The sequence below is a fragment of the Onychomys torridus genome, chromosome 13, assembly GCF_903995425.1.
Source record: "Onychomys torridus chromosome 13, mOncTor1.1, whole genome shotgun sequence".
In the NCBI taxonomy this organism is placed as follows: Eukaryota; Metazoa; Chordata; class Mammalia; order Rodentia; family Cricetidae; genus Onychomys; species Onychomys torridus.
This window is the reverse complement of record NC_050455.1, coordinates 13,772,315-13,791,785: the sequence shown is the minus strand read 5'-3', so window position 1 is coordinate 13,791,785 and position 19,471 is coordinate 13,772,315. Positions and strand designations below refer to the sequence as shown.

At 48.0% G+C, this 19,471-nt stretch overlaps 1 protein-coding gene across 3 annotated transcripts in view; it reads right to left on the bottom strand.

Annotated features, from left to right (window-relative positions):
- Mapre2 (microtubule associated protein RP/EB family member 2) overlaps nt 1-19,471 on the bottom strand; it is a 147,770-nt gene that overhangs the window by 10,604 nt on the left and 117,695 nt on the right. For all 3 annotated transcript variants that reach the window (XM_036204639.1, XM_036204641.1, XM_036204638.1), the window contains one exon: nt 5,403-5,542. In XM_036204639.1, the coding sequence (XP_036060532.1) occupies nt 5,403-5,542 (140 nt within the window). The remainder of the gene's footprint in view (nt 1-5,402; nt 5,543-19,471) is intronic.

Genomic DNA, 19,471 nt, shown 5'->3' with positions numbered 1-19,471 from the left:
CCGGGATTTATTAACCAGTTAAGGTGCTCCATTCACTTGCTCAGCTGTGTCTGAGCTTACACAGCCTCCCTTTTCTTGGTAACATGGACCGAACCACATCTTGTTGCTATGATCCAGGATGTCTGTGTCTCCCCCAATTCTTATGCTGGAACCCTATAACGTGATGGTATCAGGAAGCAGGGCCTTTAGGAGGGGAAATGAGATTTGTGTCTGAAAGAAGCCTGAGGGATCCTTTCACCTTCTTAACATGAGAAGACCAAGAGGTTTTGGCTAAACAACTGATCTGCTGACATCTTGGTATCTGACCTCTCAGGCTCCAGAATGATAAGAAATAAAATTCTGTTGTTCACAAGCCACACAGCTTAAGGCATTTTGTTACAACATCCCAAACAGACTCAAAACACTCGTTCATAATCATTGGGAAGGGAAGCAAGAGAGCTGTTTTTTTTAAACGACCCTTTCTTCAGATCACTGGTGCCCTCCTCAGATGCTGAGTCGGAGCAGGTAAGTGCTGTCCTTTGAGAGGGCAGATCCTGGTTCGCGGACACAGAACACGGAGTGGAAGGCTGGCTGCGTTGATCTGCCTCCATTTGCCCAGTTCTGGCTTTGTGTTCGTTGTCTCTGGAAGGGCAGGGTGGCGGAGGAGCTGCAGACAAACATGGCTCACATCTCCCCCACACCCAGAGGTTGGTTTAGGGATCTTCTGGAGCTGTGAAGTCTCTGACTTCTAGGTCATGGGCTAGAGCTCACAACCACGGCAGGACCATAACATTGACATTCGGGTGTTGTCAGTACTGAAGAGGAGGCAACTCTCTGACATGTATAATAATAACCACACACAGGTCCGAACTATTCCCTGTTCCCAGTCCCGGAGAATTCTCTTTTGTAATACTTCATTTATATTTATGTACAGCAAAGATTCTAAATGGTAGGTCATGACCCCCGCACTGGGTTGTGTAACTGAATGTAAGGGGGGGATTACAAAAAATATTTGTGGTGTTCAACAATTAAAGGTTAATTAGAAATCAAATGCACAATGGGCTTGAGGTGTTTCTGGCAGAGCTTTCCTGTGCTGCAGCATGTGACTCCACTGCAGCCTTGGTTCAGAACGCCTGACACTTTACATCATGCATGCTGTCATGCCACACACTGCCGACACATGCTGCCTGAGGTGCCTCAACTCAGCCAGGAGCTCTTCAGTCTTGAATTGTTGTGTTTTCGCTGCCCACATTGTTCTTACAGAAACTGACAGTCTAATTACAGAAAACAAACATTAACGCTTTCCACTATCTCTCCTTAGCAAGCAAGTAGCAAATTAGTTTGCTTGTATGGTACTGTTAGACAAAGACACACCACTTCATTAGTAAGATTTTTTTTTTTTTTTTTTTTGAGACAGTCCTATCTGGCCTGGAACCCACTGAGATTCACCTGTCTGCCTTCTGAGTCCTGAGATTAACGGTATGTGCCACCATGATAGCTCCAAAAAGCTATTTTACAATAAAATTTCTTTATGATTTATGGCCAGTTCATTTGTTTTATTTCCCCCTTTTTGTAGTGATATTTGTAATCTAAGAAATAAAACTTTCCTGAAGATCAGAGAACAGAGCCAGCTACAGAGTTAAACATAGAAGTCAGGCAGTGGTGGCACACACCTTTAATCCCAGCACTCAGGAGGCAGAGATCCGTGTGGATCTCTGTGAGTTACACAAGATTAATCCAGTTTAAAAGAGACACAGCCAGGCAGTGGTGGCACACACCTTTAATCCCAGCAGTTGGGACCACACACCTTTCATCTCAGTACTTGGGAATCACAGGCCTTTAATCGCAGCACTAGGGAGGTTGAGACAGGAAGTGATACGGCTGGGCAGAGAAAGGAACATATGGAGGGAGGAGACAGGAATTAGGCTCCTTTCGGCTGAGGCCTCAGGAGCATTCAGTCTGAGGATTCGTGGAGACAGGATCTTCCCCTTTCGGTGGAGGAGATGGAGAGGTGAGAAGTGGCTGTGGTTTGTTTCCTCTGATCTTTCAGCATTTACTTCAATATCTGGCTCTGGGTTCTTATTATAAGACACTTTAGGATTCGTGCAACACCTTTTATAGTCCTATAAACCTGGGGTCACATGAAATTGCTGGAGTGAGAAGAGGCTGTGGGTACAGAAGGCTGAAGAAACCCTGGCACAGCAAACACTGGGGAATAAAAAGTCTTACGGTTTCTTTAGGTGAAGTTTGCTTTTCAGTATATTAAAAATTCCCATACATTATCTTTAGTAATTACTTTTTAGGTATAAAATCGCCTCTTCTTTTTTTAAAAAAATAAGTTGGGCCTTTGGCACACGAAGCCTGGAATTACCGACATTCAAACACGTACTGGTCCACGCAGCCCTTCCTTTACCTGACACCTGACAAACAGACCTAGGCTGGGATGGAGCGCTTTGTGCTGATCTCCCGGATGCCCTCATGTAAGCACGTGAAAGGGTGCGTGGGCTCAGTTAACCCTGAATGTTTATTCCTGAGAAGACTACACATTTGCAAAAACACAAGGTCACCAGCTTGTACTTCAGACAGAGGAAAACTTCCCTGATCCTGGATCCCATCTCTGAACTCAACCACAGACTCCCTCCCAGCAGGCAGAAGGATCACAACCTGCAGGCCCCCCAAACCAAGCAGGGGGTAGTACTTTAGCTCCTTTCCACAGATGTGACCCACAGTTCAGGGGCCAGCAGGTATCGTGGTATGGATGGTACAGTAGAGGGCAGGGATTGTGGCACCAGGAGCCAATAGCAGCTGCTTGTTACAAGGTGCTGGCCAAGAAGTAGCAACCCAGATGAGAAGCGGGAATTCAAGGCCTACCACATTCAGCACCCCACTTCTTCCAGCTAGGCCTTGACTTCTAGTTCCCACAACCTCCCCTAAAGCACTGTGGGCCGGGCTGGGAACCGAGTGTTAAAACACAGGATGGGAGGTGGGGGTGATATTCACATTCAGACCATGGCAGACACAGTTAACTTACACAATCCAAGTTGTGCCTATGGATAGTGGTCTAGTCTACACAGCACACTGAGGCTTTTGTGGAAATACTCAGTCTGAGCTGTGCCAGGCTGTCATTCCTGATATTAGAGAAGGGGAATGGGCCTATCAACACCTGCCCCCCTAAAAACTGACAGCATCTGGGCACGGTGGTATACACCTGTAATTCTGATACTCAAGAGACTGAGGCAGGAGAGTTGCTGTAAGCTCAAAACCAGTTTGGACTACAAAGCAAAAGAATCCTGGCAGTAGCTCCTTTAAATGACCGAAGATCAGCCGGCAAATACGATTCCATTCCAGCGGTGCCGCTAAGAGACAAATGGCCTCATTCCTCGCAGGTCACTGCAGACGCCTAAGTGATGGAGGTTGAGGAAGTCAGGCCCCACGGGGAAGCTGGCTTTCATAACTTCCCAGCAGTGCCCAGAGGCTCCGTGACAGCAGTGACTCCAATCCATTTCCTGCTGGCTAACCTGCCGTCCAGAAAGTCTCTAACCATTTCACTATGCCTCTTCCTCCCTTCACTTCTGATTCCCTGCCATCACCGGGACTGTGTAGCGCAGTGTATCATGGGAGACGGCTGGACTAAAGGGCCAAGTGAATGAGAATCCTCTAAGTTTATGGCGGTTGTCACTTTCGCTATTACCCCCATAATTCACGCTTCTGCCTCTGCATTTCCACGTGGCTTCTCCTTGTCCCTGTGTTCTCAATTCCAACACGGGGACACTTGTGTGGCCACCCATTAGCCTCAGGGTCTTCCTCCTGAAAGGCTTCGAGGGCAGGCACTTGGACTCAGGTCACCCGGAACCGAACTTGGATGAGAGCCTGGTAAATATCTGTGCGGTTTAGGTCTTGCCTCACCTGTCTTCTGAAGGACAGAGTGGAGGCAGATATGTCCTTCTCACTGTCAAGGTGTTGGGGACAAGATGGGGGAGCAATGCCTCTCTCAGAAGCACTTTGGCAAGGGCAGCAGGTAGACTATTCCCCTCCCTGAGCTTCTGCCCTCTCAAGTGGCATGAAGGATCACCACTGTGGAACCAGACCCTCTGCATGTGATTTGAGAATTCATGAGAGGAGGCAGCCAGCTAGTGGAGGCCAGGAAAGACTGGGACAGCTGGAACTGGAGTTTCCCACGTGTCCAGAATTTGGGCCGCTGGGTTGGAAACTATGTTGGGGTGGAAGGAAAAGGTGGGTGGGTACATGGGTACTGTGGGGGGAGGGGGGACAGGATACCAGAGTTGCTATGACAAAGAAAAGAGTCTGAGCTGCTTTGAAGAAGGGGCATAAATCTGGAGTCTGATGAACTCAGATCCACTCAGGCTGATGGGAAGCCTTAAGCTGGAGGCCCGAGGCTCATGGTTGCTGCTTTTTTTTTTTTTCAATGTGAGCAGAAGTCATTACTGAAAACTTTCTGGCCTCCAACAGAAGACCAGCAGGTAACTAGAACATTCCATGGTTACCCAATCAGAATCCTGAGCTGGCTTAAGGTTTTACCTAAAGTGCTAATGGGACCAACTCCAAGCCTGTCTGACTCTGTACTGGATTCCTGACTGAAAAGACACAATTATTTAGGAAAAAACCCTGTTTTCAGACTCTTGCCTTATCAGCAGAACATTAACGACTAGGACAGGCTCAGCTAGTAGCTGGGCACTGCTTAAGGCTCTGCAGTCATAGGTTCCTTCACAGTGGCAGGGCCCTGGTGCCAGAAGGAGGCGGCTTCTGCAGTGGGCACCATACCGTCCAGTGTTCTATTAAGCCACAATTGTGAGAGGGCTGATAAGTCAGGGGAGAATTTCTATTTAAAACACAGCTGTCGCCTTTCAGGGCTCCCATGTAACCTCACTTCTGCCACTGCAGAGAGGGCTGGTTTTGGTTTGTTAGTTTGGTTTTAGTACTAAGTTCTGATGTGCAACTGCAGTCAATAGGATCTGAGTGAGGGGACAGTGCCATCCATCCTTTCATTATGGCCCCCAGAAGTAAGTAAGCACAGTGTCTGTCACACAAAGGAGGCCCAACTGCTAACTGCTGAGAAAGAAGGGGCGGAGAGGGAGTCAGCTGAACTCCAATACAGCCCTAACACTTTTCAGACTGGCCAGCAGTGGACAGACAATGCCTGGGGTTCAGGACGGCACTGAGGAACAAGGAGCTGGGAGGGTGGCCGGCATCCTGGGTCATCTTCCGCATCCTCACGCTTCTCATCAAGCTCCGTGACTAACACTGCTCGTCATCAGCTGCTGAGTTCCCCTTCCTGAGCAGGTCCTCCTACTCTCCTGCTGGCTCCCTCTCGCCTTCTCCCTTCCCCCAGGCCTGTGGGTGTGACCTCCTCACCCCTCACACACATCACGTTCCCAGAGACATGGGTGGAGACAATGCGTTACCTGCTCATTGAGCTGTATGACCTGCGTTTCTAAATCTTTGTCGGATCTGGATGCGGAGCCGCTGGACGAAGCCCTTTTGGCAGAAGAGGGACGGGAAGGTGTGGATCCCGGCTTAGCTGCTGGGCTTGATTTAGCCGCACCTAGAAGCAAGCAGAGTGCACTGTGGGTACAGCTGACATTAAAAAAGATTGCCAGGTATGTTGCAAATGCATGATATAAAATGAGCTTCCTAAAAGCTACAATTGCTAATCCCTCTTTGACTCAGTCAGAACAAACAGAGGCACACCACCAAGCCACACCAAACAACCACTGAACCTCTCAAGAACAACAAACAACGGCTCCTCACGTGGAGGAGGTTAACCCCTTCCCCTCCAAGCCTAAAGTCACAGCTCCAGTGAACGTGAGCAAGAGGTAAGACTGGGGGCTGGGGAGATGGTTCAGTGAGTCAGTGCTTACCATACAGGCCTGAGGAGTTCAGATCCTTGGAACCCGTGCAGCCAGACATGCTAGCCCAGGGCTCCTGCTGTGACACAGGAGGTGAAGATGGGCTCACCTGGTGACAAGCATCAAGAGCACTGCCTCAAACAAGGGGGAAGGTGAGGGCCGATGCCAAGCTGTACTCTGTCCTCCACCACAGGCATGCATGTACGCCCACACATGAACATGTGTACGCACATCTCACACACATGAATGATTGAAAAGAAAGGCTAGGGAATGTGCTTCAATCATCACACGTCTTCACGGCACGTGCGTTTCTCAGAGCAAAGGCCCCGTGACAGGTTCGTACTTCAGAAGAAACACTGGTACAATTAAGTGCCTCCTCTCTCAGTTCACTCTGGCTACAGACAGGAGGAACAGGAGTGGAGACATCTCCACGGCAGCGAGCACCCTGATGGCCCATCTTGGTTTCTAAATGTCACTCTTCAACAAAAGCGCCTCTGGAGAGGCCGCCGATGCCAGGGACGGTGCGGAACTGGACCGGTAAGCTCTCCACAGCGTGTGGTAAGAAGCAGAGACACACTCAAGGCAAGGGGCACAAGGACCAGCCTGGAGGGGGCAGTCTGCCGAGCACTAAGAAGAATGGCCGTGACTTAGGAAATGCCTTGGGTACACGAAGTCTATCGGCCCATGATGAGGGCAGGATGTATAAACTGAGCATCAGGGAACGCTGAGGAAACGTTAGAAGAAACACAGATATGCAGTACCCCTAACAAGGAGTAAACTCCTTAATGGGTGCGGAGGCATTAGATGGGAGATATGACGTGTAAAGGGAGAAACCTTCACAGTGGGGAGTTCGGGATCAGCACCGTAACCACAGGATTACCGAGTTTCTAATCGTGGCACACTGTTATTTCAGGTGAGCCCTCACCCAGTTGGCACTCAACCCACCATGGATTTACTGTCTAGAACACAGCACAGACATGAGAATGGCGTCTGGAGCCAAAACAGAAGCAACAAGGTATACACAGAGAAGTCCGTCTGCTTCTGAGTAAGAGCTGAGCCACTCCTGGGACCCAGCCCTTCGCTTTTGTTTTGAACACAATTCCAGACAGGCAACAGTTCCGGTTTCCCTGTCTGCATGTGTCTCCCGTGTCCCCTCCACCCAATTAAAATTTCCGCCACAATCTTTCATCCTTCTAGAAGGTTCGTAGAGGGCAAGGAACAGTCTTATTCACGTCAGCAACCCCGGTGCCTTGTAAAATGTTAGGCTAAATATGTTTGGTAAAGGAACAACTTTAGATAAATAGATAAACGGGCAATTAAAACTTGGCTATGCGCTTTCCAACCTCAGTTTTTCTGACAGAGGCATGTTACAAAGACAGGCATGTAACAGCAGCTGCAGGTTTCAACCAGCACCCTAATTACAATGTAGTCATCAGGAAAGGCTATAAAATTTATATGGTGTCTTCAGGTGCCTGGAGACACTGGTTACAGAGGAGAGTCTTACGCACCTCTGAGAAGACTTGCCAGTGTTGTGGCCTTTAAATGGCATGCCCCTTTGTTACGAAGGGGGAAAACAAACCTTCTTTAAAAGCACAGGAGAAGGGAGAAGAGACTCGAAATGGTTAGACTGTCAACGACAAATTGGTCTGTGTTGGGGAGACGTCAATCAGTGGGGCCCTGAAACCTCACTATGCACAGCGTGAACTGGGGGATGTGGCTTGCTCGGAATGGGAAAAGTGCTGTAAGGACCTTCCTCTGCATTGACGCACACACACAACTCTCCTGGAACCCGACTTCTCAGCTCTACCGCACAGCCTCTTTGGCCGTGAACCGACTAGGAAGGAGCAGGCAGGGAACACAAGGACCTTCTTCAGACAGCCAGCAGCCTAGTAGCAGGGGAGGCCACCTTTGCAAAAACAAGACTGACATTTGAATCCATAGGAAGTCTATGGAAAGAACACAAGGAGCAGAGCTTCTTATCTCAAAACCCGTACTGTGTCCACCAGGGCCAGAACGGGGCTGCTGAAGTGATAAAAAGATACAGTCTCTCCTGGAGTGACAGTCACCTAAGACCGCCCAGACATGGTACCCTCTTGGCCTTCCTGGGGACAGGCCAGTGTTCCTGGATGCCGTGCCTGCCAAGAGTGTATGTGGGGCCGTATTTCCTCTGTATACAGCATTCTCCTCTCCCCTTTGGCCAACCCTGTTTCCTTTTAGAAACTAGAACTTCCAGCCTTCAGGTCTCAGCTTGTGCTGTCGCATCCCCTGGGGGCCGCTGTGCCCTGAACATTTCCCCAGAGGCTGTACCAACTACATGGGTGCTTCTCCTTGCACTGGACGGAACTTCAGGATGCTGGAGTAGCATCTGTTTTGTTTGCCACTGATAAGTGCAGCATGTGCAGCGAGTGTGGCACCTGACCAGGATGCATCCTGCGCATCAGAGGCAGTGGTTCAGTGATAACACCCGGGGAAGTCTGAGGCGCTGATGCCAATGTCAAAGTCACAGGCTGCAAGAGCCAACATGAAAGAAACCATCTGGGTGTCGGCCTCCCAGCTGGGCCCTTCCTATGTTCCCTTTCCAGGTCTCCTTTGTAGATTATGATGTGTGGCTCCTTCCATGTGGATACTGGCCAATCCACTGATGGAGGGAGTGTACTCAGCTGAACGTCTGAATGTGTTAAGAGCCAGGTGGTTGGTGCTGGGCTGGGCACATCTCTGCCACTGGCCTCTTCTCACAGAAAGAGGACCACAGAAAGGCCTTCCTAAGAAAGTGCATACACACTCCCCATGCCAGGCAGTTCTTCCTAAGTAGGCCATCAAAAGATGTGGTTGGCGACAGTAACTAAGCTCAGGTCACCAGGCAGCCATGGCCTCACATTCTGACATCAGTTCAAACAGAAATGGACACAGAAGAAGCAGAAGGTTGCTAGAGCTTGTCAACACAGAGCTATCACTCATTATGGTTTCAGGATATTATCAAAGGCTATTTCAAACAAATTGAACTGTTAGTAAAGAGGAGAGGGGCCATGGTAAGCTGGTCTGCAGGACAGTGGAGGCTGGGGTGACACGCTTTACATGGGTCATGAGAGAGAGGGCAGAGCCGGTGGCAATGTAGCTACAGCCACACAGCCTCTCAGCAAAACTGTCTTTTCCTGTGGATGGAGGTCTGATTCTCCAAGCCCATGGTCTCAGCCTTAAAACGACATTGGTTTCCTGGGTCCTGTAAAGGTCAGTTGGGACCCAGAAACCAGGTCCTTTGTGATGACCGACATGAGCATCCCTCAGGGATCCCTGACATGAGAAACAGACAGACAGACAGACACACGCGCGCGTGCACGCACACACACACACATTAATAACGGATCAAAAGTATTTTGCATTTGATGTTTCCAATGCGGGAGGTTTTGCAATTCTGATTAGGTTGTTTACAGAGAAGCAGAGAGAGAGAGAGAGAGAGAGAGAGAGAGAGAGAGAGAGAGAGAGAGAGAGAGAGAGAGAGAGGTCAAAGACAAGTGAGGACGTAGCACCGAAGGAATAAACAGGGAGAAAGTAAAGAATGAGGACATCTTAGCGTCTTCCCACGCATGTCAGAGCATCACACTGCAAGGTTCTCCTCAGAAGGACGCAGAGTGAGCGCATTAAAGCTGTGGTTGACAGGGACAGACTTACCCTCACATAAACCACACACCCAGAGGGCCACGACAGGTAAAGGAAGTGCACCTGCAACCTTTGGCTTCCACATTCCACACCACTCTTTCTTTTCAGAGTATGTGCAGTGGGTAGTCTCTCCAAACCCCGCACATGCCTTGTCAGCTCACGTTTTCTTCCCCCTCCCTCCCTCCTTCCCTCCCTCCCTCCCTCCCTCCCTCCCTTCTTTCTTTCTTTCTTTCTTTCTTTCTTTCTTTCTTTCTTTCTTTCTTTCTCTTCTTGCTTCAAACAACTATACTCTAAAGTATATCTAGCTTCTGGGGCCAGGTATTTTTTTTTTCCTCATTTACTGGGACTAAACATCCTAAGGATGTTATCAAGACAATGTAGTAATCAATATCTGTAAAGTTAGTGTTGGCATAATGTCTTTCTATAAACTACTATTTATTTTCCCATCTTCTCAAGTGACCCAGGTCATGTCTGGTATCCAAACCTGGCTTTAGAGATGAAGGTCCTCAATGGCTGCCTTCTTAGCAGCCCAAACGCTCACCTCCACCTGTGACTCTGTTTCTATGTCTTCCCAGATCTCATGTTTCAAGGATGTACACATGGATGTACACTGGCATCATGGCCTTTAAAGGCAATGCAGTCACTCTGGCTACACTTCTGATATAGAGTCTTTTCTTACAGCTATCAAACATGTCCATTTATTTCAACCTGCATTTGATGATGTCCTGAGACCGTAATTAGCAGTAGCCCTGTTTTATACGCAATTGTTCTGCCCTGGAGCTTGTCTCCTCCCCCTTAATTTTCCCTTTCAAAATAAAAAGAGGTTTCAAAAGTAGAGGAAAAGGGACATAAACTCTGCCCGAGTCCCTGTAATTCTCAGAAATTTCCCCACTGGAGATGGACATGATTCACAATGCCTGTCTTTGAGCGGTCCCATCTTAATTAATGCTTTTAGGATTGGGGGCATAAATATGATTCTAAGATATTTTAACCATAGTTGTAAAAAGGAGTGAGTGGTCTGATTCAGTGTCTCGGTGAAGTCAGAGCATCACTGTGTCTAATGTCTATAATTAGTAGCTTGCTTGATGTGTACGGAAAATGCTGCATCTTGGAGAGAGGAGGCTGAACACGTTCAGAGGGGAGAAGCACATGAAAGCCATGTAGTCGCCTCTGCCCTTCCCAGCCAGGACTCTGTGAGACTCTAGAAACTTCTCATAGTTCACTGTACTCATTCCACCAAAATCATAAACAGAGGGGAGCTAGCTACACAACATCAGTACTCTTGACAAGGACCATGTCCATGTTAACACAAGTATATGGACACGCACCCCCCCCCCCCAACCCCCACCCCCTGTCCCATGCACAAAGCTCCGTCTTCCTCACTTGGAGAGACTGGTCTTCTCCTGATCCACTCCCACAACCCTCATTCATTAACACTACACAGGACAAGTGAAACACATGGGCAGACAACACACCACAAATGCATTGATCACTCATTCTGACATCACTTCCTCATCCCCTTCAGGTTGGCAAACATAATTTGCCTTTTAATTGTGATATGAACTTGTTTTAAAATCAAACAAAAGGCCACAGCTGGTGAAAGCAGCTGTGTGGACTGATGAGGAGAGCAGCCCCATGGGGGCAAGAAGGCCTTCCTCTGTGACTGACTGACACCAGAGCCATCAACTGCAAGGAGACAGACCACTGCCAGACAAGGAGACGGACCACTGCCGGACACGGAGACGGACCACTGCCGGACACGGAGACGGACCACTGCTGCACGATACTGATTTCTACAAATTCAAGCACTGAAGACTTTGTCTTTCCCTTCAAAAACTGGCGCCATCCCTTCACTTTGTATACTTCCATTAATTTTACGCTGCGAGGGGGAAAAAAAATCTCAGCACCTCAGTGGTGGCCAGGGTTCAGTCCCAAGGGAACTTTAACAGGGTTCTGGGGACCCTGGCTCGCAAGCAGCAATTCAGAGCCCTTCTGGCTCTGTCCTCACCAGCACAGCCTGTGGCAAAGCCTGGCTGCTGTTCCTTACAACTCAATACCAGCCTACAGCCAGGGCAGCATCTCCTGGAGCAGCTCATGGAGCGTGAACCACAGTGATCCTGTGGAAACAAAGATCTAGCATGGCACTGGGCATCCCTCAGCTCATACTGGGGGGACAGCGGGATGTGGCACTCACTAGCAGAACCCTGTGGCCACAAGGGTTCAAAGAACCCTGGACCTGCTGCTTGCTAAGTGGGTAACTCGCTGCCACCTTACCTGTTTTAAAGTCAATACAGGAAGAACAGTGACTTTCCAGAGTTGGGAGGAGGACCCAAGAAAAACACAGACCGCTTGGGGATGGAGAGAGCTGGCTCATGGTGAGGAGTGCTCGTTGGTCTGACAGAGGACCAGGCTCCCAGCACTTACATCAAGAGGCTCATGTTCCAGAGGGATATGATGTCCTCTTTTGGTCCCCAAAGGCACCTGCACACATGTGGTGTGCTTAAACCCATGCAAACACACATATATTAAACAAACAAACAAATATATCTTTAAAACATGGGTTTTTTTTTTTTTTTTTGCTTTTCAAGATAGGGCTTCTCTGTGTAGCCCTGGCTGTCCTGGAACTCACTTTGTAGACGAGGCTAGCCTAGAAATCATAGAATCACCTGTCTCTGCCTCTCAGGTGCTGGGATTAATGGTGTGTGCCACTACACCTGGCTTAAAACATGGGCAACTCTGACTCCTAAGGCTAGTACACAATGCTCACTCTGTTAGTACTCCTATTTCTCAGAAAATGGGATCTGACTCCACAAAGCATGCAAAGTAATGGACTCCTATTCCAGACACTAGAGAGACAAAACAGTGGTGCCGAGAAGATGCTCACTTCGACGCACACCTCCACAACCCTCCAGTGAACTCTGAGGCACAGGACGCCCCTCCTCTATGTATCATCTAACAATACAGAAAATCAGGGTGCTACAGTGCAAGCCTATTCTTAAACTATCCTCATTCACTCACTCACTCACTCACTCATTCATTCATTCACTCACTCACTCATTCACTCACTCACTCATTCATTCATTCATTCACTCACTCACTCATTCATTCACCCATTCATTCATTCACTCACCCATTCATTCATGAAACAAGTATTTATTGAACCCCTACCATGTAGATGACAAGCTAAATAGGTACTGGCATTAAACAGTGAAGGAAACACCAAAGATGCCTGTCCATGTGGAGTTTACGTTCCATCTGGGAGCACGGCAGTGAGTAGGAACACAATAAGCTGATAAGTAACACAGCCAATGCACATCACTGTTCCGGGAAAAGTAGAGCAGGGCGGACAAGGAGGCCCAGGGCACGAGTGAGGAGGGTTGGACTGGGTGCTAAGTGATATCACATAGGCCCTTGGTCATCTTCGGTTCAAACTCTTCTCTTAGACCTGCAGGATTTCCACAGGCCACCCGAGCTGAGTCTGCTCAGGACACCTGGTACTTAAGAACTCTGTGTACAAGCAGGGCAGCAAAAGCCATCAGCCAGGTGTGTGTGTGTGTGTGTGTGTGTGTGTGTGTGTGTGTGTATGTGTGTGTGCGCGCGCGCACGTGCGGGGAAGGGGGGCAGTCACCTTGCATTAAAAGTTTCACTCCCATGAGGGGATGTGCCTAGTCTTATCGCCTCTTGTTATGCCGTGTTCCGTTGGTATCATGGGAGGCCGTTATAGAAGGGAAATGGAGGAGTGGATCTGGGGAAGGGGAGAAGTGGAGAGACTGGGAGGAGAGGAGAGAGAGGAAATTGCAGTCAGGATGTAACATATGAGAGAAGAATTAAAAAAAAAAAGTTTCACCCCTCACAGAAGCTAATGGCTCTGAGAACTTTCAATTCACAGCATTCAGGATCCCTGCAAAGGACACAGAAAGGGTGGGAGCCACCCTGTGGTCCTCAAGACCCCAATCAGAGGGTAAGATTTAAACCGAGAGGTGATGGAAGCAAGACGTGGCCATGTGAGCAGGCAGGGAGGGAACGGGCTGTGTGCGGACCCAATGTACGTGAGTTCTGCCTCACCGGTGAGCTGAGGGGCCAGATCAGGCTGTGGTGGTAGAGAAGGCACAGGGTAGACGCAGAGACACACTGGAGGGCAGCTGTCCAGTCCTCCCAGGCTTCCATCAGGATCCAGGACCCCGGGCAGAGGGGCATGTCCTGATGCTGGCTTTCAAAGGCCACCTTTCTGCTCTCAGAACAGACTATGAGGGCAGACCCACAAAGGCCAGTAAGGAGGCCACTGCAGGCATTTCTCCGGGTCCATGCCCCATGGATTTTGTTTAGTTTGGGGCCGTGTTTGAGATGCTGTAGTTTAAAAACCATATTCTATACCATTTACCACAGCCACCAGACGCCCATTTGACACAAGCTGTATTTTGTGTAATGTTAATGTTAACAAAGAAAGGAAACATTCTTAGATGGACAGCATGGGCTATTGATTCCAAGGGGAGAGCCGAAGGAAAGCTAGGCCGAAGCAGAGCTGGGGGTCAGCCACTCCCAGTCACTGCTCTGGGGTCATTATACAACATGACAAATGGCCCTACCCCAGCAGCTCCCTGCAAGGCAGGCATCCTCACTGCTGAGGGTGTGTGTGACTGCCATGGAAGAGTAAGCAGTGGCTGAGGACCCCTCAGGAACCCCCTCCCCTGGCTGGCCAGTCAGCACAAAGGCAGCCCCTGGGATGCAGAGAGGGCTGAGCTCACAGAGCATGCCCGAGTGGGAACATTTACATACGGTTTCTGCTGCCCTGCTCACTGTTCCTGCTGGAGATGGTGTGCTTTATTTTTAGGCATCATGTGATTCTCTAGTATTTTCCAGGCTCTGCTTGAGTCACTTTGGTTTCAGAGAATTTCTCATAAGAGGAAAAAATGTGAAAAAGCAAGAAAGTGCTTCATGTCTTGAAAGGGCTCAGGTTTTCAAAATCATAACTTTTAAATAGCTGTTTCAATGTGGAATGTATATTTTGCAATAAAGGGCTGACTTTCCATGCTTCTCACACCTTGGTAGAAAATGGATCCAGCTTTCAAACATATTACATGCCAAATCCAATCACCATCTTAGTTTAAATTTATTATTTTTCAATTGCCCTCAGAGAAATAAAAACAGTGGGGACCCTTTTACCCCAATAAATAATGGTCCCCACATCCCATCCCAACCTAATAGACAGCAGCAGTCAGCCCTTGCCTGTTTTCCACAGTACCAGGGAAGGGAGTGGCTTATGGAGCCAGCAGACTGAGCCAGCCCACAGAGAATAAAGACACACAGGCGTTGCCATGGCAACACCATCGTGGGCGCCACTGTACTTCTGGCATGCAGTACTCATTTAAGAAGGAAGCTTATGAAGTAAGCTGGCCGTTTCTGGGGTACCTCCATCCTTAGTTACTTCAGATGTGCTGCCCTTTAGTTTCAGTACCTATTGACACACACCATCCCTTTTCTGATGGTAGCAAGCCTGTTGGGTTCCAGTAACACAATCTTATCGGGACTTCCCAGAAAAAGAGTCAGAGCTCAGGAAGTGAGACCATGGGCAGAGCACACTTCAGCTACCCAGTCTCCTTTATTTATTGCATCTGGCTTCTGTACCAGGGTTTGCTGCTTCTACCAACCAACTTCCAAGCCAATCACCCGTGTGCATTAACAGTTAGTTGCCCACACTTCCCTTCACTTCCCATATCCCACTAATCATTGTACTGTGTTGACTGTATCTCTCTGAAGTATCGATAGCACATAGTGCAACCACCTTCTCAGGCTGCTGTTTCCTCTTCTCCACAGTTAGCTAGTGTTGAGGTTGTAAGCATGCCCCTTCTATGTATGCTCTCGTATGGCAGAGCAAATACTGCATTAGCCTTCCAATGGCTTCCAACAGGCCACACTATAAATTGTGAGCTCTGTAAACCTCGGTGACAAACAGTCTTGAACATGACACCCATTCAATGATCTCTGTCTGCTGGTGCTTACACATTTGCAAAATATCCATCCTAGAACATGGTCGGGGTGTGTGGCCAAGAGACTACGGCAAAGGTGACGGGAAGATATTCCCACCATTATGCCATTATATTTAGAACTCTTGGTAGCAGACACACTGGGAAGACGTTCCTCCTGCTCATGGGTAAGTAGAGGCCCCAGGGTAAGCATTTTGTTGGAAAGGCCCACACGGAAGTGGTTCCAGTGACTTCCAACCAAGAGTGGCCTATGGGAAGAAGCCAGAGAGACTCAGCCTTATAGATGCAAGAAACAATTACAAGTGACTCTTTCCCTAGGGAGCCTCCGATGAGATCTTAGCCCCATGGATAGTGGGTTGCTGCCTGTGGGCTCCACATCAGAGAACCCAGCTGAGCTGTGCTGCACTGTAAGACAACACACATACTGTTTTAAGCTCCCAACGTTATCATTTCCTTTCCTTTTTTTTTTTTTTAAAGTAGTAACAAGGGAACTGTTTACCTCTGCAGCCTCAAGGCTCAAGACACCCAAACAAAACAACCTGTGCTTCACTGAACTGAACATATTTTCTTGGGACCTTAACATTCTATTCTGTCTGGAATGTTCTTGGCCATGCCTCTCATCTGGCTAACCTTTAAACTCATCCTTAAGTCTCAGCCGAGGTTTTCTTTTTCCAGAAAACCTTTGTAGAGGCTGCAAAGCCAGTGCAGAGGGGCTTCCTCCAAACACTCCCTGAGCACGTTCTCCTCAGATGTCCAGTGGCAGGTTTCCTCACAAGACAGTAACCCCTCCAAAAACATAGGTCTTGCTCGGATCACTGTGTACTCTCAGAATCCCTTACCGTACCTCAGCAATACCTCGGGACCACAGGGACCACAGCAATAGGAACTATCTGTGTTCTAGTGTTTTCTGAGCTGCTGTGCAGACAATGAAACGTGCCACATCTTCCTTGAGCTCAATGAGTACTGCGGTGACTCAAGCTGAGCAGACAGATAAGCCTCTCTGTGTCAGCTAGTGGGCAAACAATGACTGAAAGGCAGAACTGGCTTGTAGCTCAAGCTGTTCCTTCAAAAGAGACTATATAAAGTGCTGCATGCTGCTTTTAGGGGCTAGCAAGCTGGGTCAGTGGGTAAAGGCGCTGGCTGCATAAGCCTGACGACCCTAACTGGTGAGAAGCCATGCCGAGAGCCAGGTACAGCGCGTGCATCTGTAACCCAGCCTTCCTGCAGAGACAGACACCAAGAGAACTGCCTGGAAGCTCACGGGGCAGCTAGCCTGGAGGAGAGAGGCAGACACAGTAAGACCCTGCCTCAAACAAGGTGGAAAGTGAGAGCCCCTAAAAGTTGCCCTCTCTCCTCTTTATAATGCTGTGGCACACATGTGTACACACAATATATACATGTTACACACACACACACACACATACACACACACACACACACACACACACCACTTTTTACTTTGCCCAACACACCAAATGACTAAGAAGGACACTTAGAATAAAAATAAAAACAGGCTCATAGCCTGATTATGGAATTACAAGAGTAACTCTAAGGGTGACTATGACACCATTTTCTTTTGAGAACTGATGAGGTCTACTGTCAGGTTGAAAAGCAAAATCTCACCTTACAGTATGCATACAGAAACAAGGGCTAGCCCATGAAGAGGAACACACATTTCAACATGTAAAGGGAGTGTCTATGTGAGAACAACCCACACTGGTTATAAGGGGACCTGATGCTTTGGAAACAGCCAAGATGGCTGCAGGAGGGGCCACCACCAGCCTCTTAGGCAGAACTCTATGCCAATTTTGTTTATGGGGCTTATTCTATACTTCACTACCCTCACACCATTTGTTCAGAGATGTAATTTGGATGGGAAAATCTGCAAGCCAGAGATAAACGTCCAGGAACAAGAGACTTAACATTTCCTGTATTTATTAATATGGTAAAATACAGTGCCTCTTCTCACTCAGAAGGACTACAGGGATAAACAGGGATGCTTTAGAATGCCACTCCAACAGAGTGGGGTCCAGGGGAGACATAGAGCCCAAGGCTGTGTCTGTGACTCTGAGAGAGGAGGTCCAGGGAGGAGCAAGGGTTCTGGAATCAGGTCACACCTCAGATCTCATGTCCCTTACTCTGCCTAAGTGATGCTGGCAAGTTATGGTCGCTCAGGTTCCAGTTTCCTAGATGCCACAACGAGGCTCATATCAACACCCATCCGTTAGGGCTGTTGTGATGCTCAACTGAATGGAAGGCTTAGGGCAGGGGATGCTTACTGCGCACTGTGCAAATACCCATGGATATTATATTTTTATATACTTTTATATTTTTAAATACTTCCCTAATGCACACAAAAAAAGTTGGATTCGTGGTAAATTGAGATTTGCAGGGTTACAGGACAACAGCGCTACAGCATTTTATAGCTTGTGATCCCCAGGGGTTCCAAAAATCTAGTTTTAAAGAAAACGGTGTACATAACTTTGGTTCAAGAAAGCCAGATAATTAAAAAATAAATAAATAAACTGAACTCATATCATCTATCAAAAATGCCCTCCTAGCAAGCAAACAAACTCGCCTAGAAAAGACAGACAGGCCAGAGGCTCCTGTCTGTCACTCCCGAGTCCTTGCTGCTTTGCTTCTTACGTCTGATAGTCTGAACTCTCGGAGTACTACTCTTACCTTACTTATGCTGTAGTTTTTTAAATTTATTTTTAATTATGTATACAGAAGAGGGCGCCAGATCTCATTACAGATGGTTGTGAGCCACCATGTGGTTGCTGGGAATTGAACTCAGGACCTCTGGAAGAGCAGTCGGTACTCTGAGTCATCTCTCCAGCCCTATGCTGTAGTTTTGTGACCATTATATAAGGTGCTGTGTTGTAAAACCTTGTTACTCAACCCCACACCCTCATATGTTTAAAGTCACCCTCCACACGACAGTCCTAAGGGTTGAGGCCATTCAGAGGTGAAGTCATGAGGGCAGAGACCAAAGGAACGGCAGCAGTATTCTCAGAAAAAAGGTCTAAGCGAGTTTGCCTTGAGAAGTTCTGCCTCATCTCAGGATGCAGTGGGAGGAATCATCTGTGAAGAATGCTTGTGGGAAGCAGATCCTTATTGGACACCCAATCTCCTAGCACTTTGCTTTTGGACCTGCTGGCCCTCCTGTTTGCAAGGAACACATTCCTGCTGTTTGTAAGCCGAGTTTATGCTACTTGACTATAGAAACGAACACAGACGGTAGAAAACTACAGGCTTGATTAGTTTTTAAGAAAAGAATTCCGATGCCTGGTGGCATCTCTTATTCATCTCTGATGTGACATTTGTATAATGGAACGCACAGTGCGGATACCCCTTTCTAACAGAGAGTAGGAATTTAATTAGCTGAGCTGTTAGGGAGGTTTCTTTCCATTTTTCTCCAGGCCTTTCCATAGCTAAGGAACAACCACATGCGGCTCAGCCATGTAACGGTGTCTTCACATGAGCAGGCCAGTGGAGTGGCATGACGGGGCGGGGCGGGAGCTGGGGAAGCACAAACGCTGCTCCATACATAAGGAGCATGGTCACAGGTATTTGACAAGCTGTTTAGGGTGCTTTCGTTGCTTAGAGAGTCAGGAGCGGCGAGGAACTACAATTCCAGTAGAACCACGGTCAGGCATCACAATTAAAACAAAACCAAAGATAAGGAGAAGAGTTTGGGGACAGGGTGTCACGCACTCCCGTTTAGAGGCCACAGCATCTTTAAAGTACTCGAAGGCATGCTTTGTCTAGTGAAAATACTAGGAATGAACACACAGTAAAGACCTTTAAAAAAAAGGAAAGCTAAACAGTATTTTACCACACAGCCTGCCACTATAAGAAGTGTTAAATGTTCTTGAGTTTAAAGTCTGTGAGGAACGCAAATGTTCAGAAATGAAGAAATTGAATATGGTAAAATAAAAAACCGAAACTTTTTAGTAACAGAGAAAACCAGGAAACTAATAA